This window comes from Ricinus communis, chromosome 8, assembly GCF_019578655.1.
Source record: "Ricinus communis isolate WT05 ecotype wild-type chromosome 8, ASM1957865v1, whole genome shotgun sequence".
Lineage (NCBI taxonomy): Eukaryota > Viridiplantae > Streptophyta > Magnoliopsida > Malpighiales > Euphorbiaceae > Ricinus > Ricinus communis.
The window spans coordinates 13,890,491-13,915,560 of record NC_063263.1 but is presented as its reverse complement, the minus strand read 5'-3'; the positions used below and the strand labels follow the sequence as shown (position 1 = coordinate 13,915,560).

At 34.1% G+C, this 25,070-nt stretch overlaps 7 protein-coding genes and 1 long non-coding RNA gene across 12 annotated transcripts; 5 read left to right on the top strand and 3 right to left on the bottom strand.

The window, feature by feature from the left end:
- Positions 1-32: 32 nt before the first annotated feature.
- LOC8271939 lies at positions 33-1,894 on the bottom strand. Its single transcript, XM_015722153.3, has 2 exons — positions 1,696-1,894; positions 33-570 (listed from the first exon to the last, which is right to left on the bottom strand). The coding sequence occupies exons 1-2, from the start codon at positions 1,880-1,882 to the stop codon at positions 233-235; spliced, it is 525 nt and encodes a 174-aa protein (XP_015577639.3). The 5' UTR covers positions 1,883-1,894; the 3' UTR covers positions 33-232.
- Positions 1,895-2,461: 567 nt separating this feature from the next.
- LOC8271940 (peroxidase 60) lies at positions 2,462-3,543 on the top strand. The gene is given in 5 exon segments (XM_048378375.1): positions 2,462-2,769; positions 2,771-2,891; positions 2,961-3,090; positions 3,132-3,142; positions 3,223-3,543. Coding segments are annotated over 5 exon segments (813 nt in total). The 5' UTR covers positions 2,462-2,539.
- A 746-nt stretch (positions 3,544-4,289) lies between these two features.
- Positions 4,290-5,181, top strand: LOC8271941 (germin-like protein 9-3). The gene has a single exon (XM_015722199.2). It carries the CDS (start codon positions 4,305-4,307, stop codon positions 4,932-4,934), a length of 630 nt encoding a protein of 209 aa, XP_015577685.2. The 5' UTR covers positions 4,290-4,304; the 3' UTR covers positions 4,935-5,181.
- A 516-nt stretch (positions 5,182-5,697) lies between these two features.
- Positions 5,698-7,774, bottom strand: LOC8271942 (40S ribosomal protein S14-3). The gene is made up of 6 exons (XM_002523784.4): positions 7,582-7,774; positions 6,965-7,084; positions 6,823-6,868; positions 6,351-6,436; positions 6,097-6,226; positions 5,698-6,005 (listed from the first exon to the last, which is right to left on the bottom strand). Exons 1-6 carry the CDS (start codon positions 7,582-7,584, stop codon positions 5,938-5,940), a joined length of 453 nt encoding a protein of 150 aa, XP_002523830.1. The 5' UTR covers positions 7,585-7,774; the 3' UTR covers positions 5,698-5,937.
- A 549-nt stretch (positions 7,775-8,323) lies between these two features.
- Positions 8,324-12,483, top strand: LOC8271943. 3 transcript variants are annotated; one of them, XM_002523785.4, is made up of 2 exons: positions 8,324-9,140; positions 9,903-10,621. In XM_002523785.4, exons 1-2 carry the CDS (start codon positions 8,508-8,510, stop codon positions 9,939-9,941), a joined length of 672 nt encoding a protein of 223 aa, XP_002523831.2. In that variant the 5' UTR covers positions 8,324-8,507; the 3' UTR covers positions 9,942-10,621. The 3 variants fall into 3 exon arrangements, with proteins under 3 accessions (XP_002523831.2, XP_048234618.1, XP_048234619.1); XM_048378661.1 differs by lacking the exon at positions 9,903-10,621 and adding an exon at positions 9,313-9,416; XM_048378662.1 differs by lacking the exon at positions 9,903-10,621 and adding an exon at positions 12,460-12,483 and having other exon boundaries at positions 8,326-9,140.
- A 543-nt stretch (positions 12,484-13,026) lies between these two features.
- Positions 13,027-24,743, bottom strand: LOC107261624. Of its 3 annotated transcripts, XR_007217160.1 has the most exons (7): positions 24,251-24,728; positions 21,944-22,136; positions 20,923-21,002; positions 19,888-20,125; positions 18,685-18,732; positions 13,444-13,754; positions 13,027-13,349 (listed from the first exon to the last, which is right to left on the bottom strand). It is a non-coding gene; the product is annotated as an uncharacterized LOC107261624 (long non-coding RNA). The 3 variants fall into 3 exon arrangements; XR_007217159.1 differs by having other exon boundaries at positions 13,027-13,754; positions 20,923-21,006; positions 24,251-24,743; XR_007217158.1 differs by having other exon boundaries at positions 13,027-13,754; positions 24,251-24,735.
- On the top strand, positions 13,560-15,649 carry LOC8271945. The gene is made up of 2 exons (XM_002523787.4): positions 13,560-13,706; positions 15,048-15,649. Exons 1-2 carry the CDS (start codon positions 13,577-13,579, stop codon positions 15,425-15,427), a joined length of 510 nt encoding a protein of 169 aa, XP_002523833.1. The 5' UTR covers positions 13,560-13,576; the 3' UTR covers positions 15,428-15,649.
- On the top strand, positions 19,443-20,911 carry LOC8271946 (NAC domain-containing protein 90). The gene is made up of 3 exons (XM_015722201.3): positions 19,443-19,791; positions 19,919-20,211; positions 20,320-20,911. Exons 1-3 carry the CDS (start codon positions 19,635-19,637, stop codon positions 20,605-20,607), a joined length of 738 nt encoding a protein of 245 aa, XP_015577687.2. The 5' UTR covers positions 19,443-19,634; the 3' UTR covers positions 20,608-20,911.
- Positions 24,744-25,070: the final 327 nt, after the last annotated feature.

Below are 25,070 nucleotides of genomic sequence, written 5' to 3'. Positions count from 1 at the left end.
ATAGATAAACGCATTGGCATTAGTTGTTCTGATACGTTTGAAAGTGGGTTGTAACTTGTAAACCCCATATCGAAATGAAATGTCAATTATATTCTGAAACTTGTTTTTTCTCATCAAGTTCTCAAGCTATTGAAACACTGCTAGCAGCAGGGTAAAGAAAAGAAAAAGAATACCACACATCAGAATCTAGTTGTGGTAGCATCCTGGACTTTCATAGAAAACCGCAAGCTGCCTATGCAAAATATTGAACAAAACTAACAAGCAAAACTGCAAGAACCCAAAAACTTGAACCAGCATACTTGTGGGTGCCTTCATTAGTACCATGGTGATGACCTCTAGCCCCAGTAGCAGCATATAGTGGAACTACAGTTGCACCATTCTTGTATGCCCCATCATTATTCCCTGATTGCCCTCCGCTGATAGCCCTGTCTCCTTGTCCGCCAGCATGACCTCCTCTTCCGTGACCACCACCACCTTTCCTGTTTACTGATATCAACCGCTTGAGCCCTATTATAACTGTTAAGTTTCTCTGCATCTCTTTGTCCGCAGCATTTGGTTCTTCCTGAAAGGCTGGAAAGGTGGCACCATGTTAAAATGACAAGTTAACAAATGCTTCCGAATTCATGATATCTGCAGTCACATATAGCCAGCCGCATGGGAATTAGGATCATTTGCTTATGCAAATGCAATCCTCTTTTAGTTTTCAATTTCTCTAGTAATATGATCACTAAAAGCATCATCCTTGCTCTTTTTTCTTTTCTCAAAATTTATCATGCAAGTAAAGACATGCATCAGTCATTATTATGCTTTAAGCACTCCAATATTGTCGATGGGAAAAGGTAAATATAACGTCAATATGATGAAAGAAGATTCTTTCTTAATCAGAGAATGCCAAGTATTTTGATCACCTTTATCAGGCTGATTCGTAAAGGTGGATCAGTGAGTTGGACGAAGAAAGTTTATAAAAAATGATGCGCAGGGACCGGTTTGGATTGGATTGGTCTGGTAACCTCAAGATGTGTAATTGTAAGGGAATCCTTAGGATTAAAGGTAAAGCTGGTGATTACGCATTAAAGGGATAAAGGGCAATGTCCTAATCTTGAAGATTTGGCAAAGTTTGCTTCTTGGAATCGTATTCTTTCAAATAAAGAATATTCTTTTCTAAATTGTTAAATAGAATTAGTGTGCCACGTAATTTGTAAGCAAAACTAATATTAGATGTAGCATTTGAATTGGTTGATAATTGATTTTGACTGCGAATTATGTGGTAGACTAAATCTATCTAAACGTCTCTCATTATTATGAAAAAATTACTTGTGCTTGTGCACTATTTGGGAAAATTTTGATCGAGGTTGGCTCTTGGTTTGCACTTTCTTCAGTGAAAACTATTGATAGCAACTCATGATCAGTTCAGGTAGCTTGTATAAGTATCTATTGAATCACTCTTAATGATCAGTAAAACTAGGGGCAACCTTGAACGCACATACATATATACATATACAAACACATATGATGCTTTTCAATGGAGAATAAGAGCAAAACAAAAGTGATGAAATACACTGAAACTGAATATGAATGTAGAAACATGCAGAACTTATAAAACTAAGGAGGAAGTAGAAGGTAAAACAAATAATAATATACTTGAAGAAAGAAATGAAAATAAAGAAAAACACCAAGTATGGGAAAGTTATATACCAGTTGTAGTATTGAAAGGATGTGCATGCAAAAGAGGGAGATGAGGCAGCGGCAACAAGAGTATTACTAAAAGGAAAAACCTCAACCCTAGTTTCTTGAACTCCATTTTCATCTGTCCTTGTGTAATTCCAATGGAAAGTAAACTTGCCTTTATATATATATATATATATAATGATCGACACGGCATCTGTGCTTATTTGGTTTTGAAGGAAAAAAGAAAAGATTGAAATGGAAATGGGAATTTAATTCTATTCTATTCCTTTTTCTTTTTTCTGTATCTATAAGTTGGTGAAAGTATAATACAATCAGTAAATTTCTTTTCTCACATATCACAAAATAGATATCCACAGTTAAATAATTTCTTATTTGTACTTAGTAAATTTATTTTGCTCAAACTTAAAAGTAAATTCATAATAAAGCTAAAATGTAATTTGGAAACATGTGTAATATTATTGAGATTTCCTTTTCCTGAACTTTTCACTAATTTGTATCACCAATATTTAATATATATGAATTATATAAAACGAGTCTAAGATCTTAATTAGGACAACAACTCAAGTCTCCCCTTTCCCTTTTAATTAATCCTAAAATCAAACACATGCTGACAGGATAGCACCTTTTTTGTTGGCTGAATGGTGAAATAACACTGGATATCCCACTTACACTGTTCGTGCACCCCATTTCAGTTTTCTCATGGAAGGTAAGCCTTTCGCCATTACTGATGTTTATTACGTACCTAGCTCTCTCTCTCTCTCTATATATATATATATATGGAAATGAGATAACTTCCTTCTTTCCATGTCCATCAAGTAGCTAGCTAGCTCTAATTCTAAAATGGAAGATCATGAACATGATGATAAGTAGAGCAGTGGCATTGACAGTGACACTATTCCTTGTCCTTATTTCTGTGAACTTGACAGGCCAGTGCTATGGTCAACTGCAATTTGGGTACTATAAGGATAGGTGTTTGTTCGATGTTGAGTCCATCGTGCGCGGTGTAGTTCGGGCAAAATTCAGCACTGACAAGATGACTGTCGCTGCTCTTCTTCGGTTGCAGTTCCATGATTGTTTTGTTCATGTATGTAAGAGGCTATGATGTTATTGATGCTGCAAAATCTGCTGTGGAATTCTTCTGCCCGAGGCTTGTCCCTTGTGCTGATATTATTGCAATGGCTACCAGAGATGCTGTTCTCTTCGTAAGTTGCATCATTTTGGAGGGTCATGTGACCTCGAACAGTGATTATAATGTTTTATCATACTTGCAGGCAGACGGAGGATGGTACAATGTAGAAACAGGAAGAAGAGATGGTTTGGTATCATCTGCTAAAGATGTGGACCTGCAATTTGTTAAGAAAGGACTTCTAGGTACTTCAAATTCTTCCTCTAGTAATATTGGTTTCTCTTTTATCTATTTGTTTTTTCTTTGTAACATGTAGGTGGTCACACAGTTGGTGCAGCGCATTGCTCCCTCTTCCAAAACCGTCTATACGATTTCAAAAATGGCCTACCTGATTCAACCATGGATAGAAGATTACTCGGATTCTAAGAGATAGGTGTCCTCAGAATTCAGCTGGAACCAATACAACATTTCTTGATCAGAACCCTTCTAGTTCTTTCATTGTAGATAATTCTTTCTACCAGCAAATACTACAGCTGAAAGGGATCCTCCAAGTTGATCAAGAACTGGCATTGAACCCCATTACCAAATCCGTAGTGAAAAATATAGCCACGGGTAATGATTTCTCAATCAACTTTGGTCGGGCCATGGTGAAGTTGGGAGCTGTAGAAGTCCTCACTGGCAATCAAGGGGAAATCAGGAGATCATGTGTAACAGTAAACAATCCATAGAACCTATCATTGTATCAGTTCTACTAATCAGTTTGTCATTCATCAATATATTGTATTTGTTTCTTTTCCTTTTCAGATTCATCTCTGTATATGCACTAGTCCAAGAATAGATATAACAGTGTCAAGGTTATATTAACCAATATGCGACAAGAAAATATCATTAACAATGCTTCACCAGAAGTTACACGGATCAAATGGGAACTGCTGATTCAGGAAAATACGTCTGCCAGTCGGCTGGAATAATATGAATTAACCGCGTTGTCCGCAAGTTGGTACTCTGTAATCTTTATCTTTGACTATGGCTGCAATGTCCTAAGTTTCTTCATCAACTTGTTTACTCAAGGAAATAGATAGAGCTTGCACTAGCTAATTGAGTTTAATTCCTGACAGTCGCAATGTCGTCCCTTTTATTTCTTCATGTTTGAGAAAACAAGAAACTTTCTTATTTATTGCAATCAATCCTCTAAAACAAAACCATTCCGCGTCTCAATTTTACTAATTTTTTAGTTTTCGTTCTTGTGTATGCCTGCTCTAGTTTGTCAGATAACTGCAACTACAACAAAGTTACATTGTAATCACCATCTGTAGTTATCATCGAAGAGGCCTGCAGAAAGGCTACAGCAAAACTTGCCTTCTGTACGTTGCTTTCTGCTCTAAACATATATATATAGGGATATATCTTTGAGAATTAAACGCATCTATCATTACAGCATCCATAAACTCTTATCATCATCTTCACAGCAAGCTGTTGATTCTTGACCATGGCTTTGGCAACTTCCACCGTTAAATTCTTCTCACTACTATTTTCGTCATTTGCCATTGTTCAACTGGCAATGGCAGGAGATCCTGACATTGTTTCTGACTTCGTTATTCCATCAAATGTGACTGCAGTTGATGGTTCATTCTTTACATTCACTGGCATGCGTGCCCTTGTTGGTGCTGCACCACCTACAGCTTTAAAAGTCTTGAAAGCTGGCATGGCGGAATTCCCTGCTCTGATTGGCCAGAGTGTTTCATACGCTGTTCTTCAGTATCCTGCCGGTACTCCTAACCCGCCTCACACCCACCCTCGCTCCGCTGAGCTGCTTTTCCTTATCCAAGGGTCTCTCCAAGTAGGATTCGTTGACACCACCAGCAAGCTCTTCACCCAGACACTTAAACCTGGTGACTTGTTTGTATTCCCAAAGGGACTTGTTCATTTCCAATACAATGCAGATGCAAAGAACCCCGCTCTTGCAGTTTCTGCTTTTGGAAGTGCAAATGCTGGAACCATATCTCTTCCCGGCACTCTTTTCGCCACCGGCATTGACAATAACATCTTGGCTACATCCTTCAAGACTGACGTTGCCACCATTCAGGCTCTAAAGGTTGGCCTTGCACCCAAGCCATGAACGTTAGACTGCCTTATCATTACTTAGAATATCCACTATTTTGCGCTGTCTTTTCTTCTTCCTCATTTTCTTAGTTTATGCCTTGAGTGTTGATTAACCAACTACACCAAGGGCTCACAGTCACAGTCAAAGTCACAGTCACAGTCACAGTCATGCTCATGGGTAGAAATTCTTTACTTTTTATATTTTTATTGTGTTGTTTAATTATCTCCAATCGTTGGAAATTTACGAGTGATCGCTTATTTTAGTCTGTTTCTGGAATCTTCACCTCTATACATTTTTTTTATTGCATCGCCTGAATTTAGATATAAAACAGCCAACTCGTTAATCAACAATTGACACCCAACATTTATGCAATCCAACTTGATACACCATTTTTGATTTAAAAATCTTATTTCATCACCAATAACTGACCTTTATATACTTTTTCTTTCGAGGAAAGCGTAAATGAATAATAGGTCGAGTTCACATCTCCATTCCCTTTTGAAAAGCTTTCAAGATATTATCACAAACGGTTGAATAAAACTACAGCACTATATCCGAAGCAAATCCTACACATTGAATTAATCTATAATAGCAACTCTATAGACCAAGTAAGTATTGAGAACACCAAATCCACATGCATTTCAGGGAGATCCAAATAGAACCCACGAGCCATGAGGCACAATTATTTACTACGCCAGACATATCATATACTTCCCACGACTAATTAACTTTGCAGACATGCATAGTATTAGTAAAACATATGTAAAATACTGATAAGTACCGACAACTGAAGATCATAATATTGTGATTCTGAACATCACCTGAAAGAAAATTCATACTAACGTATCATTATGTTTCTACAAAAGCTTAAATATCAATTCCAGGTAGATTAAACCAGAGAAAAAAACTACAAAAATGGCGCAAACTTCAAAAATCCAGATCCAGGCAGACCTAAAATGGTAGTGAATGCGACTATCGAAGCACCAATACCCACAAACTGGAATAGTTTGAAAACATTTTACAGCCTTCTTCCCCTTCTACCACCCTTTCTGCGAGTGCTGTCAGTAGGAATTGGTGTCACGTCCTCTGAAAACACAGGCATCAATTAAAATCAATTCAGCAGATTCACTACAATGGAACTTCAAGTTCCCAAACTGAAATAAAAATTATAACTCACCAATGCGACCAATTTTCATTCCAGAACGAGCAAGTGCCCTTAGGGCTGACTGGGCACCAGGACCAGGTGTTTTGGTTTTGTTCCCTCCTGTAGCACGGAGCTTAATATGAAGAGCAGTAATTCCAAGTTCCTGTTAATTTAAAAGCAAGATTCAGTCGAGAGTGAGATCCATGATATGATTAAAAGGAAAAACCATCATACTAAACATACTTTTCCTAAAGTTATAAGAATCAAATATAAAGTACGCCAACAACCTTGCATCTCTGAGTAACATCCTGTGCCGCAAGCATGGCAGCATATGGTGAAGATTCATCCCTGTCAGCTTTAACTTTCATTCCACCTATAACAACAAAATACAATACTCAGAACGCTACCCGTTTTCTAAATGAAGGTAGCACCAAATCCTTTTTTTTAATAGCATTCAAATGCAGCAGCAAAATGAGCTAGCATTAAATCCAAACACATATTACAAACTTAATGTCACCTTGAGGAAAAGCTCCTTGCATTAAGATGTTCTCTGGCTTGAATTTCATAAGGTTATTTCTAAATAGTTAACAGCATATAATTGTTTGATCAAGTTACATCAAAGAACATTGAGAAACTCTCAAGCTACTATCATTTATCAATAAAAGAGAGGAGGGAGCACATGCTATAACAAGTGCATGTAGATCCTCTGTATCCCTACAGAGAGGGCCAAACTAGAAAATAAGATATGACGACACATACCAGTAATGCGAACCATAGTTTCTCTACCGGACAAATCAGTGACATGCTGCAATTATAAAAAAGTAAACAAGTCATACTTAATACACGTATAAAAGGTATCTCGAAAGGCTAAGCATTGATTCAAATTAACAAAATTACTTACAATGAAAGTGTCGTTAAAAGAAGCATAAATATGGGCCACTCCAAAAACATGTTCTCCTTCTCTTATAGCAGGACCAAGGGTGACATTTTCTTCCTTTGGCTCTCTTGTCTTCTTCTTCGACTACAGTATCATTGCCAATGGAACAAATTTGTGTAAAAAATATGAACTTTTTGAGATAAAGACCGAATGCGCCAACAATAATTATCAAATGGCAAGCAATTTCAAGGAAAAGACATACATGGCGTAATTCCAGTTCTCTGATCATACACTATGAAGAACAAATAAATATTCCATAATTCTACAGCCTAATGTTAAACACACTTGAAATAATTCATTCCCACACTGTTTTCAGTCTCCACTACTTATCTATTTAATTTAACTTCAAAAGCGACAGATCCTCAAGAAAGACACTGATTTGAGCGACAATACAAAACAATAATCAGCCAATCTGATAAGTCTTAAATCCTTAAATCTGATCAACAGCATCAAAATATATACACAACTGAACTATCTTCGAAAAAGCTAATACAGTCCATATAACTGACGAAGAGCTGAATTAATTCAGAGATAAAGAAAGAATAAATGCAAATAATGAAATTAGTTAGAATTCAGCTTACCATGGCTTCGAGGGTTTTATATTATTTGATCAGAGTATACGCTGAGAGATGCTACCGGATTGTATTACCAGTGGCTGTCAAATGGCCTTGCTAACTTCTATCACTCGGCTTTATATCTCGCCGACTGCGATTAGGGTTTTAGTTTTTCTTATTTATCAACTGCCCCTTCAACTTTAGCGTTATTTCCCTAGAGCCGTTACTTTTTATGACAACTTGTGGCCCTGGCCTTCGATCCAATATATAGCAACTATGTTTTCTATTGTTATCATGGGCTTTATAGTGGGCTGCCCATAAAAATTATTATCAAATTCTATTATTCGAATTTTTCATGCTAATTCAATAAATTTTATAAAAATTAATATTCAACATAGTAATCTTAATATTATTTATGTTGCTGTCTATATGATTTTAGTTATTAATATTAAAATTCTTATAGAAGTAAAGTAAAATTATACTCAATATCAAGTCAATTAATAAATAGTTAATTGATATGGTAATCATAGATGTAATTTGTTTGTTTATGACTAATGATGTAAGAAGTAAATAAATTAAGCAATAATATTACTGAGGGTTAAATTTGGGGGTGTAATTATACAGTACAGATGATGTACTGAATTAAGCAGTGTCAATTACTATAATGTTTCTTAAATCAGTCCAAATCTTTTCTCAAAAGAAACCGACTGCCTTTTCTTACTCTCACACGTTTATATCATTTCCACCCAAATCCAACCGTTAACCTTTTCTAAATTTAACTGGAACATCATACAGCCGACGGCCACGATCTCTCTTAATCTTCTTTGCCACGTCACTCTACTTTGGTTTCTAGATTCCCTTTCCTCAAAAAGTACATTCTTTTTCCATGATAACCACAGATTCCGCGAAAATTATAACAGCTTTAATACCCGACCCGACTTTTACTTTTGATCATGGATATTAACGGACCCTCCCGTTTTCGCCACCGGAAAACGCCGTCCACTGACAGATTCTTAGCCGCATATCCACGGACATCTGAACAGGCTTCCTCGGCCGCTGTTAACACAGCAGATATTGAAGAGAATGAGCTCAACGAAGACGATATATTCTCCACTGGAGACTTCTCCGAAGCATCTAACAACCACCGCCACCATCACCAAACCAATAGTCCTCCCTCCTCCACCTCCTCACCTCGGAGTAAACCGGCGTTTGGTCACCTGGATTCTTTTGGCATCTTAGCGGCCCTCCCGGAGCATAAAAATAAGCCTCATGGCTATTTGTATCAGAAAACAGCGATTTCGGCAGCATCTACGTCGTCCTCGCGTTTTATTCCGAAACCGCCGCAAGAAAGATTGCCAATAAATTCGGGTTCACATCAACAGCCGCAGTCAGCGCCGGTGAATGTGCCGGCGATGGCGATGAGGATGAGGCCGAAGGATTTTGATGAGATAGATGAGGATGATGATGAAGGAGATGGAGAGATGCTTCCGCCGCATGAGATAGTGGCGAGGGCACAGTCTCCGATGTTGGCATGTTCGGTGTTGGAAGGTGTTGGAAGGACGCTTAAAGGAAGAGATCTTAGACAGGTAAGAAATGCCATTTGGAGGAGAACTGGCTTTCTTGATTGATTTGACTGACTGATTAATTGATAATTTTGAGGGCTTTCTCTTTTACAGTTATTGCTCTCTTTTTTTCTTTCTTAGTTTTGCTGTTATAACTATTTGTGGAAAATTCAGGTAATTGAAATTGGGTGTTCAGGTTTTTCTGGAGGGCAAATCGTGCTTCAACTCATGAATTGTTTCTTCTTTTAAAGGTCTTTTTGTTTGATTGGTAAAAAATGGTACTTTGACTAGTATTGTTAATTCTAATTTTTCTTGAAAAATTCAAAGATTGATAGAGAGGGTGTGCAGTTTAGCATATTTAGGATTAAGAATTTAGTTGCTTCTTCAGTATCACTAAAGTTATATCATTCTGCACTCACAAAATGGAATGAGATACATATTGTTTTGAAGGATTAAGTGCTGCGGCCTGCAGCAGGAGTTTAAAAAGATAAGTCGTTTAAACTGTTAGATAGGAAAGAAAAGAGTGGTTAGGAACAAGTGCTTTTTTAGCCTTCTGCGGAGACGATAAAAGAATTTGTATTTGTGTCTTGAAAAGAAAAGTATATAAGAGTTTTTAAATATATATATCTTATATACCAGCTTTGAGAAGAAAATACGAAGGGTCTAAATCTTTGACTTATATTCCTGTTTTCATGTCTATTATCATTAAAAATGTGAAGCTCAAGTAAAGTCGACGGATTCCTCAATAGTAATCTTAGGCCTAATGATCCTTCAAATTTTTGTCAGTGCTTGTACTATTCATCAAGGACTATGTCAACGTTATAAGGGCGTGCTGTTATTCTATTGGCAGACTTCAAATTGCCTAGCTTTATTCACAATATGTGGAGAAGATTAGAGTTCGTAAATGCCATTGGATAAATTTTAGTTTTCATTGTACCGACCCTTGATGAAAATTGGTTTCAATAACCTATGGTTGGAAGTCTCCAGACATGACTTTGCTGTATTTCTTTCCACCATAGGTATTGGTTTCAAGCATAAAACAGTGGGAAGCTTCCTGATAGATTTGTTGAGATGGCAAAAATTGCAATCAACTAACTTAGGCGTGCTAAGGTCCTGTTAATCATCTTAAGAAAAAATGATTCTCTGGAAATGCTGTTAAGGTTTACTTTTATCAAAGGTCTATACAATCTTTCTTAAGTTCATTCAGATAGGAAGTTCTCGCTTTTGAATATTGTCTTTGATCTCCTTGTCCAAAGTTATCCATGCCACTTAGTTGTTCTATGTCGGGCAGTCCCTAGCAAATGCAATAGTTTGCTTTGGTTGACCAAGGTTGTAAATAGCTTTTGGTTCTTTTGTTGCTATAATGAAAATGCAAGACCTTGTAGTTCAACATAATATATTTCTTTGACAATTTGTGGAAGTAAGGAAGTGATGCCTGATACTCTCAAATCCTATGGCTGTAAAAGACATCTTCTAAGCATCCTATGCACTAATAGGTTATTTGAGATACCAATTTCGGTGGCTTGTTTTTTCTTTTTGCTTGGTCATGAACTTGTATAATCACTATGACTTGAAGGGTGGAATTGTGGTGGAAGAGAATAACTACTGTAATGAGTTGCCTGAGAATTCTCAAATTAGCTGGCAACTTGTAAAAGATGCAAGTCACCATCAGCCAGCAGTAGAAGTTCTTACCACTATTTTCTGGATGTTTCCAGCCTTGTTGCGTCCCTGCTAGTTAGGTGGCGCCTTCTGTATTAATGGCAATGCTTGTCTCTTACAACTACAAGATGTGAATTACTTACGTGAGTCCAGGTTAATAGGGAGAGCACTCTACTCTAATTCACACAGGGAAAAATGAAAATGATGTGTCAATCAATCATAAGATAGAAAGACTAAATGCATGTGTTCTCTCCAGTAATAGTAATGGTAGTGCCAATTGTGTTTTATCTGTTAAACAATATCTGTGACATCAGAAGCACAACAATCTTGCAAGAGCCTGAACACATGCAGTTAAATCCGCAAAACCTTAAAAACTTAGCAGCTTGCCTATAACAAAAGATTCTTCTGTAATCCATTTACAATACCCCCACCCCTAAAAGCTAAAAAAAGCTTGATGAAAATTTGTTAAAGTTGTTCTCCAGCTTCTAGTGATGGCTTAATTGGGTAGTCCTACTACATCAACTGAAGTGGATGCTTCTTAGTGATCATCCCCACAACACAACCAGAAAATCCTGCATCTCTTAAATTGCCAAGTTTTTGGTTGTCGCTGGGGAGAAGTTGTCTGTTTAGTATATTATGTTATATTATATTATAGGCCTAATGACATTAAAAATTCAAACCTTTATGTCCAATTGCGAATTTGGTCAATCCTTTTAGTTTTTATTTAAATAGCATGATTTAGCTAATTAATTGTAATTATAGTAAAATTAAAATTTCAATCAAAATAGGACGATGTGTCATTATCAACAATTTACATATTACAGTTTTATATATTTATACATGGCACACAAGTTACCAAAGTTAGGTTATAGATGAACATGAAAATGAATGATAAGTGAAAATCATGAATCAAGAAAAAAAGAGATTAGTATCTAGAGTTAAGAAAGTATCTATAATTAATTTGACTATAATTATAATTAATTAACTAAGTAGGGATAATTTGTAAAAAGAAGACAAATGTTTAGATTTTTAATGTGATTAGACATATATTATATGGTCAGACAACACAGCAATGCTTAAAAAGATAAGCAAAGATGCACTCCCAGATTAAAAGGATCTGCGGGACAGTCCTGATAAACAATAATTCCGAAGTTGCCATTTTTTACTTACTATTGATTATTGGTCTTTCAAGTATTATTAACATTTCTTTTATCTCCTGCTTCACGAAAACTATCTTTTAGTTTTAGGGATTTCAATAAGAAGAATAAATTATCTTTATCTTTGTTACTATTTGACATTGATTTTTATGCCACATGACCTATAATAGTGTTATATGGTTGGCACTTGGGAGCCACATAAATAGCTTTGTAAATAGCCGCATAGATAACATTTATCAAATTTTTTTCTATCTTATAGCGATTTGTGCACGATAGTGTGACATATAAGATTAAGTTAAAATTGAAGTAAAGTTAGACTGAAATAGATTGGATTTAGATTTAATCTAAAACGTGTTAGGTAGAATCTTAACGGGTGATAAAGTATTTTCTTGACAGTCAGTAAGAACTCGAAATAGATTATTTTGGACATAAATAAAAAGTATGTAAATTAAAAGAAAAAAAGATTATATTTTTTAGAACATTGTCGTATAAAATATGATTTCCTTCTTTGTTTTGTTTTGCTAAAGAATAAATGAGGCGTGTCCGGTGAGATAGGGAAAGTAAGATTCTTGAAGAAGTAGTAAAAGAGAAGAAAATAGATGTGGCAGAGACAACCATAATTGGAGGTGGTGGTGGTGGTGTTGGTTTCTGTATTAAAAGCTGCCCTAAGGAAACCCATTGAAATCAATGGTTGCAACTTGCACTTGTTAATTTTGTTCTTTAATATTGGAATGCCATTTATAGTATAGAGAGGATACCATTACCTAACATTGTACAAACATCTTAAATGCTATGAACAATTAAAAACAAAAAAAAAAAAAAAAAAAACTTTTGGAGCTTTTTTCTTTCCTTAGGGCCGAATGACCTATCCTTGCGGCCGGTTTGTTTTTTGTTAAGAAAATATCCTCTCCAACGTAATGATACAAACAAATTCTTTATTACAATGGTGATCTCATTAAGTAAAGCAATAGTCCTCTTCATCCTTCACCCAACAATAGAATTAACCCTATTCACGAATTAGTATTTATATGAACATGGTGTTAGGGATATAAAACTATCATCGGACTTAGTTCATAACGGCTTAGATTTTTGAATGACGATATCAGAGTCTCTATAATATTTAAAAAATATGTACAATCTCATTTAGGATTACAATAGAGATATAAAGCTAATTTTATATTCTCATTTAACAGTTTGCGGATGGTGTTTCGGTTTCTTCAGTCATGTGTCTACTACCACTAGATATTATGATATTTACAAAGGAAAATCACAGCCAACTATTTAACAAAAGACTAAATGGATAAGCAAGCTCTGTGAACTCCATTAATGAAAAGTAGTTGTTGGCGCTAGTGTCATCGATCGGAATTATCAAATGGGCAGTGCAAATTATAAGTGAAATTCTCGTTGGATGCTTCATCTGTCAGGAGGGAGGACTGACCTTAATAAAAGAAATATGTTGACTGGCAATTCTATCTTCACGGATGTACAGAAGTAAAATTAATTGCACCTACATTTATACACACCAGCTACTGCCCTTGGCATTGGGACCGGCCATTTATTAAATATGCTGCCTTTCGATGCTCTGCTTATTTATAAGCCGCTCCATCCCCATCTGTTTTTCATACAGAGTTCTATTTGGCTTCCATGGCTTCCACTCCTGCTGTTGTTGTGTTGCTCTTTGCTTTGTCTCTTTCAGGGATTCAATTCTCCACATCCCAAGTCCTCAAAGCCAAGGTTTCATGCCTTGATTGCACTGCCCATTATGACTTCTCAGGTCGCTCCTTATAACTCTTAACATATTTTCATGTTTCTTTACTACAAACTGCAATGCCTTTCTATTAGTATTACTCCACTCATAAGTTCAGGGTTTTCTTTCTTTTTCAAGAACCCTTCTTAGATATTGCACAAAATGGTCTATGTTAGCTTGTGTAGTTTGTAAATGGACAAATTGATAATGATGTTATTTTTGTTGTCTGCGACAGTAGCTGTGGCAATTTTGTATAATGTTTTCACATTATTGAGAAATTCTTAGGCAACAATTAATAAATAAAACTTATGTCACTATACAATTAATTTAGTCTACCCTAAGAGTTTTTATACATTTTAATGCATCAAAGTTATATAATTGGTTTGATTAGTATAATCAGACTAATTTTAAATAATATATAAATAAAATATTTATCATTCTTTATAGTGAATATAACTATATTAAATAAGACAAATAATAATGACACTTTTATTGTATCTTTACGGTGTTAGGATATTTTTTATTAAAAAATATTAAACATTTTATTTTTATTTATTCCGATCTAGTAAATAATATTTTTTAATATGTTAAAATCAATAAATAATTTTATAAAAGTATCATATGCTAAAAGACAACATTACTCTTTCTCATTTTAAAGTCAAGGGATAGCATTAAAGTGAAGAGATAGCATTACTCTTTCTTATCTTATTATATCATAACTTAACATTATTGCCGTATTGATACCTTTAAATAGAAAAGTAGTTAAGAAATATTATAATTTATTGATAAATAAAACACATATTTCTATGATATGATTGTATTCATAAAATTAAGGTTCAATATTCTTAAAGATTTTATTTTTAGTTGATTAAGAAGTTATATCAAGAGAAACTTTTAAGTATTAGATTTGGACTCTTAGCATTATTCGTACTTTTAAAATATTTATAGAATCAATGAAATGCTTTTTTTTTTAAATAATCATACTAATGAAACAAACAAAAAAATTAGAAAACTGAGCAAATATAAATACAAAACAAATGAAGAGAGTTCAATATATTCAAAAAAATTCTAAGACTACAAAAATATTACATAAGTACCATTTTTATTTGCCTTACTTGATAAATTTAAATTAATTACTTCTAAGGTACTTATAATTCCACCACAAAAGTAACAAATTCTTGATGTCCCGACCCAATAAGATTTAAACCAACGACTTTCTAGTGCAAGTGCCAAATTTTCATTATGGGTGCCCCCTTTGGACCTACATGATTAATTCATTTAATTAATGTACTAGCATTAGTTTTCAATATGGAAAAAGTAATATCTCCTAACATCTCCATTGTCCCTGTTTAACTATCTGAATTTCAGGCATTAAGGTTTTAGTGAAGTGTGCTAATGTCAAGAAATTAGCTACAACGACAACAAAAAGTAAAGGGTCCTTTGAGGTTGAGCTTCCTTCAGGCAATTCAAAAGCTGAAACCCCATTGAATTGCCTAGCCAAGCTTATTGGTGGTACAAGTCAGATCTATGCTACAAGGAAAAACATGGTCTCAAGGATTGTGAAAACCAAAGATTCAAGCTCATACACTATCTCCACTCCTCTTGCATTCTCCACTGCATTCCCTGAAGGACAGCTAAAAGGTGGGATTGGTGAATCAAAGACAGTTGATCTGCCTCTTCCAAGGGAGTGGGGCTTGGCACCTTCTAGCTACTATGTCCCATTTTTCCCTATAATTGGCATCCCATGATTTGGTATATGCAGTAAACTTGAAGATCAAGCTATTAGTAGTTTTGTGTGGCTTTAAATTAATGTGAAAGGGTTTGGTGGTTAAGCTTTTCAATATGTTTATTTTTCAATTAAGTAAAGTTATATGAAGGTTTGAAGCATTGTAATACTTAAAATCACTGATGATGCATATGTAATATATATGGTTGCTTATAGTAAATATAATCTTTTAGCTGTGCTTGCATTTTGGCCCTTCTTTTCTGTTTGTGCCAACTTCAGTGGACTTAATTCTCTTAAATTTGAGAAACTAGACCACACCATCATTATAAATTCAGCTGCTCATTCCTTTACCTTCCTTCTTGACCCCTAGACTACTAGATTGATGCAAAATTGAGGCAGCAATGACTAACTAGGATGAGGAACACTAGCTAGCCCATGATATCATCCCACTTCTAAATACTTTAAGAAAACAATTAAAATGTTAAGATATGAAATTTCTTTAAGATTTCATTTAATGGTTTAAAATCTTGGTGTCTTAGCTTATGCTTATGTCTTCTAATTTATGTCATTGCTTACGCTTGTCTTAATTAGATAAGAGCTTAATTATAGTATATGTGTAGACTTAATTTGAAGCAGTCATATACTGACACCTTCTTTTTCTCTTCTAAAAGTGGCACCGAAACAGCTCCCTATGATTCATGATTGTAAATTTAGAATTAATCTGTAGTGCTGACTAAGGCAAAATGTCAACTGAATTCACAATTTATTGATTTTTTAAATTAGCTATCAGTGACTTAGTGGGAATAATTTATAACTGGGTTTGATACTAAGCATGTACACACACTTGACCTAATCTCAATGCTTATAAAAGTCAGACCGTGTGATGCAAGGAGTCCACCATCGAAATGAACCGCTCTTCAAACCATTTAAAAAGGAATTGATCTTTCTTTTAATTAAACCAAAGAAAACTTCATCAAACTCACTAAATTTTACATGCATGCACTTTTAGAGTATCCAATTTACTAGTGCAATGAATGACATTGAAAGAACAGCTTTTTGTAACAGTCAGCGGGGGAAATTAACACATCTATTACAAGTTTTAGTCAAATTCATGACCACTCGATGCCTAACCATAACTTGCCTTCAACACTGATATATATATATATATATGATTGATTTGCATTTACAAGCATGTATGTGGAAACCCTTTTCTAGAAGTAGAACATTTTCTTCAATAACTTTTGATTCTGACCGTGTCCATTTTCAGTAGCACAGATTGGTTATTTCATGAATTTCTTAGCGTTTTAGTTGACTTATACAATTTATATTTGCTCCATCTTGTTTTCTTTGTCAAATTAGTATTTTCTAGGAAGAGGGGACTCATTTTGTATGCATGACAGAAAGATGTTTTTCTGGATGAACATATCTGACTAGGGTGAAATCTTTTCATGCATGACTCTTCGTTAAATACTAAGTTTTGCATATGCTACCTGCAAATTCTTTATTAGCAGTGGGCTACTATTAAGAATCAAACTTCAAATAATATCCTTCAATATATCAATTAATTGAGGCATATACAATTAGTATGGAGTTTTAAATCTAGAAAACTGTGTAATAAGATAGTAATAAAATATGAAACTTGTGTCAAAAATAATATAAGATACTAATAATTTTGAAGAAAGAGATGAGAAGGAAGGTGATATAGAATATGATTGCACATGTAATTAAGAGAGAAATATAAAGAAGTATCATATAGTTTTTTTTTTTTTTATAATAATAATTTTTAGTATGTATTTTTATTTTTAGATAAAAGAAGTATATAGTTATATATCGTGATGAAAATAAATACTAATTAAATTCTGATTCACAAAAATTCAACTGTATTCATTTCAATCAACAACATTGTTATATTACCCGTGTACGATAACATGAATTTAGAACTTAACAACTTTTAATTTTGTTATTTAATCATAAGATCACAACAAAACAAACTAATAAATTAATAAGATCGATTTTTTAATGGTAAAATAACAAAATTAGACATTAAGTTCTAACATCATATTATCATATACGGATGATACGATAATGATGGCCGATCGGCTTAAAAATAACTGAATTTCTAAAAATCGAGACTTTTTAATAATGATAAACTTATTTTTGTTACAAATTGTAACAAGGTGCTAATTTTTATCTAAAATAAAAATAAAAATTTAAAATTGACAAAAAATCTTATAATTTTTTTTCATTAAGTTTAAAATGGTTCAAATTTGGAGATGCCAAGAAACAAAGAAATAAAAATCCTGAAAAGATTTAAACACGGCTAAGAAAGGGTAAAACTAAAACCATGAGGGAAACCTGTCGCCACAAAGAAAATGAGTAAGTAGTTATCATATATCATATATCACTTTCAAGGAAATAAAAATGTATTCTTTCTTTTATTCATCAAAAGTTTAATGAGTCTGTCTATAGAAATAATTATTTTTAATATTGTAAGTCTACCTAACATTTATTGCTATTTTGGATGTCTCATATGATATTGTCATGTCTCTTTCATTTGATCCTCTTCAGCATCCGAAAATACGTTAACCTTTTTCCCAAGAGCAGTCTTCACTAAAATCATTATCCATTAAACACTCTTAGTTTTATATGACTTCTTCAAATATTCTGTCCAGCAAGGTTTCTTTTCTTTTCTATTTTTTGTTAATAAACATAAGACTTGAGCTCTATACAACAATAATAATAAGATATGAAAATTACAGTTACTTATTAAATTAACAATTCAAAAAAATTAAGGAACGGGTCAAAAAGAGAAAAGAGATTTTCTTTTGGATGGAGAGAAAAAATAACTATTAAGAAAAATTTAAGTTTTGAATTTTAAATATTAAATTTCTGCTTTCATATTTGTCGTTATAATTTATAAAATGATTTTCAATTATTGAAAAAAATAACATTCACAAGTAAAGAAAATGGTATCTTTATATTTTTAAATGTAGATTCCTATTTAAATCTAAAGTTCTAACTTATTGCTAATTTATGATATCAATAGATATTAGAATTAATTATAATTTATATTACAGTGGTGAGTACATTTAGTTGATATATGACAGGTAAAATTAAAGAGTAAATAGATTTTTAGAGTAGCCAAATAGGGTAATATGTGCACTTTATCTGCAATTCTTTGTAAGAAAGTAGAGGATTTTATAGGCACGAAAATTGCTGAAGCATTAAAAAAGAAAAGGAATTAGAGAAAGGGTAAACAAAATTTGAAGTAAAACTTACATGTATGATTCACATATAAGCTATTCCATGGTGTCCCCAAACTGCAATCTGAGAAAAATAAAACATTAATGCATATAAATGTAAACACCTCCCAAGATTAAGACATTATTTACTTGCTTGCTAACAATAACAATAGGACAGGAAAGTGTCTACTCTAGGAAGACCCAGTTATCCGACCCCATTGCACGTGTATTGACAAGCGGGTGCTATACGGACATGAGATGTTACTAAAATTATTATTATTTTTTTTTTTATAGCCACAATTCTGAAAAACTTATTACCTTTCTCCACTTGCCTCGTCATACCTGTCTCTCTAAAAGTAGAAATTCTTTTAAAAACATTCTAAAAATTTTAATAAAAAATATTATTTTTACTATATAAGGTCTATTTTTAAGTTTATGATGTAATTTTTTAATTAATTTACTCAAACAATTAAAATTGTAATCTTAAAAATTAAAAGGCTGTAAGTTTTATACTTTAATACAATAAAAATAAAAAATACAGTTTAAATTTAATTAAAAAATATAAAAAAAGTATAAGTATTTTTAATATTTTTCTTAAAAAGTAATAGGATTTCACATTAACCAATGAATACCATAGATTAAGCAATTAAACAATAAAATGAATTGAGAAGGAGGGTGCAGCTAGCAAGTGGCGGGGAGGCAATACAAAGGAAGGAAAAAGTGACTGACTCGTTCAAGATGAGTTTTCATTGGATTAGAAATCGTAAATGGACGAGTGGGCAGATAATTTAATGAGACAATATTATCTTCTTTGTGCAACCGCGTGGAAGTTTCTATCAAACCTAAACGTTGCCATTTTTTTCTCATTTTACTCGGCTAACCTCTCCGCCACTCTCTTCCACAATAGAGCTCTCTATAAATATAGATGCACTTCCCGATAACATAGACAATAATGAAACACAACAGCAACAACAACAAAAAACAAGAATGGAGGAACTCCCGCCAGGTTTTCGCTTCTATCCTACTGAAGAAGAGCTAGTTTCCTTTTATCTGCTTAACAAGCTGGAAGGGAAGAGACAAGAACGACTAAACCAAGTTATCCCAGCAATCGACATTTGCAGCACAGAACCATGGGAACTCCCAAGTATTTCTTCCACCCCTCAACTTGTTGTTTTTATATTGATAAAGCTAATTGATTGACTGTTTAAACAAAATACTAGCCGTCTAAGTTGAATAGTACCTTAAAGTTTGTTTCTTGAAATGTGTTGCAGAGCTTGCTGGAGAACTATGTCAAGGAGACACTGAGCAATGGTTCTTCTTTACGCCAAGACAAGAAAGAGAAGCGAGAGGAGGGAGACCAAGCCGCACTACAGCATCTGGATACTGGAAGGCCACTGGCTCACCTGGTTATGTTTATTCATCGGATAACCGAGTGATCGGAGTGAAAAAAACCATGGTTTTCTATAAGGGGAAAGCTCCTACAGGAAGAAAAACCAAATGGAAGATGAATGAGTATAGAGCCATTGAAGGAGCGGCTGACTCATCTACTACTCATGTTCCTAAGGTGTTAATCTTTTGAATTTTCTACCGAAATATGACTCAATGATCAGTATGCTATTGATTTATGTTATTGACAATAATATTTTGTTCGTCCTCCATTGTTTGTGTGTAGCTAAGGTATGAATTCAGTTTGTGCCGAGTCTACGTGATATCGGGGAGCTTTCGAGCATTCGATAGACGTCCCCTAGAATCTACGGCAAGAGAGACACAATTCCTTGGTGGTGATATAGCTACAGCATCTGCTCAACACCCTAGGATAGTAGACAACACAAGCTCATCTGAGACTTCAAACTCAGGAGGAGATCATGCTGATGTTCCGCGGATGGCAGAAAGTGCCAACTGGGAGGTTGATGATTTAGCAAACTCTCTGTGGGAATGGGAACAACTGAGTTGGCCCTGATTAAAAGCACACAGAGATCTGCAGCACTGCAGCATAGCTCTATGTAGCTTTTCTAAGCTTAGGATAGGCAAGCATGAATTTGCTTAATTAATTTTACAGGCAGTGATTAGTGAATTCTTTTTCCTTCATTGTTAGGTGAGGGAGGTGAAAATAATAAGAAATTTGCAAATTTTTTTACACTACACGAAATAGATTTCTGTTGGAAAAAAAGAAAAAGAAAAAAAAGATTGAACTTAAAAATATGTAAGAATGCTCAAAAGTAAATGAAAGACTCGGTGTACCAGAAGGTAAGTCATTGACGCAATCGACTCTTACCAGTTTCAATCTAGGCTGTCGACAGCTTTTAGTTTTGGTCAGTTTCAAGATGCCGTCATTCTATATCAGTCCAATTCAACCTGTCTTGGGAAATTCAAAAGCTTAACTTTGTGAATTAGAAATAAATGAACTGCAACAACTGAAAAATAAAGATATACAACGTTTACAGTCATTTATGTCAATCTTTGAAAGAAAAATGGAAATAAAAAGGAAGCCTTACAGTTATATCATTGCGACTTTTGAAAATTAAAAGTCAGAAAACTAACCAGGAAGTCAAGTTTATGCTTCACGTGGACTATTTTAAAGACTTTCTAATGCTGAATCTAAGTTCATGATGGTTTTATGAACTTGAACAGTGTGTGTAACACGTATAGATTCAATGCCCTTCCTCTCTCAAGCATGCAGTGCAAATTGAAAACGCATTAACAGATCCACACAAAAAAAAAAAAAAAAATCAAATGAAGATGGATTTCTATTCCAACTATGTTTTCAAATCTGAAGAAACTTTCATTTTCGTTCTTTTCTTTTTTTATTATTATTCATTCACTTTCATTTTATTACTTTCATCTTTTGCCACAAGTTTTTGCACCTTAAAAGTGGATCAGCGACCAAGAGGCTGCTTTATGAAAAAGGTTACGCTATTTGTCAATAAAATGATATTAAATGAAGGATTCGGACATAATTTTACTTTTTTGATATTGGGTCCCTTTTGAATTAATATTTGAAATTGCCACTGGGATCTATTTATTAAAATAAATTGAATCGCTATTTAAGCGTAAGTTAGGCCATTCTCAATTAATTAGTGTTGCAATTAATGATTAAATTCATGAAGAACATATTTACTGGATTTTAAACTGATGCCTTTTCAAAAGTATTTCATACCCACACTCAATAAAAGCTTTTCACATTCATCAATCTAATTATTTTGAAAAAATCTATGTATTGTATTGTCAAATTCAAATCTCAAGTTTTAAATCCCTACATCCAAAAGCAAGATTTGTTAACTTTAGAAATGATCTACCTTCAAGATCCACATGGTTGAAGCTGAAGATTCTCAGAGGGCTTGCGCAGAATTAGTTAAAGCACATCAGCCAATAAAGGGAAATCATTACACTTCCCTCCAATTACTGCACAACCAAAGTACAAAAGGGCATTAACTCTTTCCTCGCCCCAAGCAGTCAAGCAAATAGCCCAATTCCGCAGCATAATTACACCTGTTCAGCATTTGAGGATTAGAGGGAAGGATAATATTTGTTGTTACAGCCAGTCTTATCCAATGTCACAAAATAAGCACGACCATTGTAAAGGAGAGATGAACAACAGATCAAACTCAAAATGGATCACTGAATCATGAAAGTCAGCTTAGGAACGACAAATATAAATGAACTGAATCTGAAGATGGAGGCCTAGAAAACGGAACACAAAGGACATGGAAAGAGATTGGAACCATTTAATTTGAGAATGCAACATAGATATGACTCGATAGTTCCAGGATGTAAGTTGTTATTGCATTCTATCATGGACAAGGTAACTTACCTACACTGAGGTATTGGCGGTGATTTTCAAATATCGCAGATCATAATGTGATATGATGAGATAGAATGCAATAAAATGAAAGACATATAGAACGGGTTATCATTGTCAAATCCCTTTCATTCCAACATTCCAAATTAAAGAGTTCGGTATGAATCCAATCTCCCCAAATAGGATTCGAACCAGTCACTTAACAGCCAACCGCTCTACCACTGGGCTATTGAAGAACAACGGAAGATTAGATCTCATTAATTCCCGTTCTCAACCCATAACCAATACGAGCTCGAAGTTTCCTTCAAACTCTCGAAACTTCTTCGTAGTTTCTTCGTTTCATGCCTTATTTCATAGGAAACCTCAAAATAGTTCTATTTCATTATATTTCATCTACATCCTAATTCCATTCATTTAATATCCCCTTTGGTGTCACTGACAGTTCAGGACCAATATTTCAAGAGGCTACAAATGAAGTATCTAATTGGCGAAAAGTACGTTACAGCTAGAATAATTCTACTTAAAACGAGTTGAATTTATCAATTTAGTAATTTTCATCAATCAAAAAGTGGAGAAAAAAATGGTATACTGCAAGTTATTCTCACATAGCATAGAAAAATCTAAGTGGTCGAGTTAAGATCTACATAACATTTTATAATGCAAGGCAGATGGTTAAGGTGATGGATGTTTGATGACAAGTTGGTCATAGCCTCATAGAACAATGAAAAGAATATGAGGGAACACCACAAAAGCTAGAAATCGCTTGCATTATACAGAAAACAACAGTATAACATTATGTTCACTGAATATGTAACAACAGACATCTTTATAACATGGAAAGAATTATACGTTCTTAAGATATTGTCTATGATGAAATGAATGCAAGCCTAGCTAGGTTGGCCGAAATAAATCTGACAAAGCATGAAACGTTTATGAGACAGTGGAGGCACGGCATACACAGATCACTCTACTTAGCATGAAAACTGCAATTTGGATTTTCCTATTGGTACCAATTTCATGTTCCCCAGAGATAAAGAAATTTGAATCCATCCACCAATGTTCCCAGAAAATCACAACTGTGAAAGAAAAATTCTTATCCAAGCCGTATGCCGGAGTGGAAATATTCACCTCTCCATATAGGAATGCCTTTTTATTGCTATAAATATGTATTCGCATAACACATCAGCATAGTTCAGTTACTCAGTGGTTTATGCTCTATATGCACCTAATTAGGAATGGACTTGATTTGTTCAATACCTATAACAGACCGCAACTCACAACCTACATTGCCTCTTATTAAATCTCTCTTCACTAATCAATAGCACTACAGCAGTTGCTCAAATTCACCAAAACCTGTGACTAATTAGTTTTGGAAGCTTCTTCATCTGACCATTTGTACTGAGTTGAAGCATCAAATTGAGATCTGTGCTACAGGTAATTTACAGCAGATCATGTCTTTTCTTCAACTGATCTCGTAATTACAAATAAGCAAGTTCTTAGACAGAGAATAGCATTACCAATATAAGCTACGGTAACAAAATATTAATTCAGTTATTATGACCTCGCCAAATTCAATTTCAGTTGCTGATAATTATTCACATTGTTTACCAGAACCCTTATCAATTATTATAAGATCTTAATTATATGAAAATCTAATTAAAAGAAAAATTCAGGGAGAAAGCAATCATGAATCATAAGAAAGTGAATGTGAAGCTAAAGCTCAGTATCAGAGCAATGAGATTAAACTTTAGCTAACACTCTTTGCCTCGCTATTAAGAGATGGGACATTTTGGGAGAAAGCTACCTTTGATTAAGAGGTATTCTGCAACTGGAGAAATGCACTCCGGGCGCCGGGACGCCATTAGCTGAAACCAGCGAGGCAACTGGAAATCTTATTTGAGGCGTCAAACCTTTCAAATTTGATTTTGGCCACCGTTTTATTATTATTATTTATTATCATTATGCATTCTTCGTCGACATCTTGATTCGATTTGATTTGAGGTGAAGTTGAAAATGCTACAGGAATGAATGTTGGCTGTAGCATATGCGGCTTCATCATTGTCATGAATTGGGACAATCTCTTTTTTTTGCGAAAGGACATTATTTCTTTTTTATTAGATTGTAACTGTCTCTATTCTCTAACTATTTATTTATTTTGGGAGGGGTCTGAAAAATAGAAAAAGAATAAAAAATTGCCAAGGGGGAGTGGGAAGATAAGGTTTTAAGGACGTTCTCATCTAAAACTACAGGGGTTTAAGTAATTGAAATGACAAGCCAATTACCCCTCAACAAACTTATTATAAAGTCCAATCTGGGATTTAATTCCCAACTTTTTTATAATAACATAAATTCATTTGCTTTTTAAATGACAAACAAACACTTCCTCTTCTTTTTACTATTCAAATACTTATGGCATATGTTTATTGAGACCCTCTTCCTTATGCAAATCTTAATTCTCAACACATTTAATTATCAATTAGTTTTACCTCAAACTTAATCTCTTTAACATAAATCTATACAAACTTTTACTATATTATTCATTATTTATATTTGTAAATATAAATCTATTTTGCGTATCAGACATGAGTGAATTAAACAATAGAAGATTGGATTGTGACTTGAAA

What these genes read in the sequence shown, in the direction of transcription:
- LOC8271939 (XM_015722153.3), bottom strand. Translation starts at nt 1,882, where the DNA reads ATGCCGTGTCGATCATTATATATATATATATATATAAAGGCAAGTTTA. An exon ending in TCCTTTCAATACTACAACTG is followed by an intron (nt 571 to 1,695) that starts GTATATAACTTT and finishes CCACCTTTCCAG; the next exon opens with CCTTTCAGGAAGAACCAAAT.
- LOC8271941 (XM_015722199.2), top strand. Translation starts at nt 4,305, where the DNA reads ATGGCTTTGGCAACTTCCACCGTTAAATTCTTCTCACTACTATTTTCG.
- LOC8271942 (XM_002523784.4), bottom strand. An exon ending in CTTTTAACGACACTTTCATT is followed by an intron (nt 6,869 to 6,964) that starts GTAAGTAATTTT and finishes TTATAATTGCAG; the next exon opens with CATGTCACTGATTTGTCCGG. An exon ending in ATGTTACTCAGAGATGCAAG is followed by an intron (nt 6,227 to 6,350) that starts GTTGTTGGCGTA and finishes TTAAATTAACAG; the next exon opens with GAACTTGGAATTACTGCTCT.
- LOC8271943 (XM_002523785.4), top strand. Translation starts at nt 8,508, where the DNA reads ATGGATATTAACGGACCCTCCCGTTTTCGCCACCGGAAAACGCCGTCC. An exon ending in AAGGAAGAGATCTTAGACAG is followed by an intron (nt 9,141 to 9,902) that starts GTAAGAAATGCC and finishes AATTTTTGTCAG; the next exon opens with TGCTTGTACTATTCATCAAG.
- LOC8271945 (XM_002523787.4), top strand. Translation starts at nt 13,577, where the DNA reads ATGGCTTCCACTCCTGCTGTTGTTGTGTTGCTCTTTGCTTTGTCTCTT. An exon ending in TGCCCATTATGACTTCTCAG is followed by an intron (nt 13,707 to 15,047) that starts GTCGCTCCTTAT and finishes TCTGAATTTCAG; the next exon opens with GCATTAAGGTTTTAGTGAAG.
- LOC8271946 (XM_015722201.3), top strand. Translation starts at nt 19,635, where the DNA reads ATGGAGGAACTCCCGCCAGGTTTTCGCTTCTATCCTACTGAAGAAGAG. An exon ending in AGAACCATGGGAACTCCCAA is followed by an intron (nt 19,792 to 19,918) that starts GTATTTCTTCCA and finishes AATGTGTTGCAG; the next exon opens with AGCTTGCTGGAGAACTATGT. An exon ending in CTACTACTCATGTTCCTAAG is followed by an intron (nt 20,212 to 20,319) that starts GTGTTAATCTTT and finishes GTTTGTGTGTAG; the next exon opens with CTAAGGTATGAATTCAGTTT.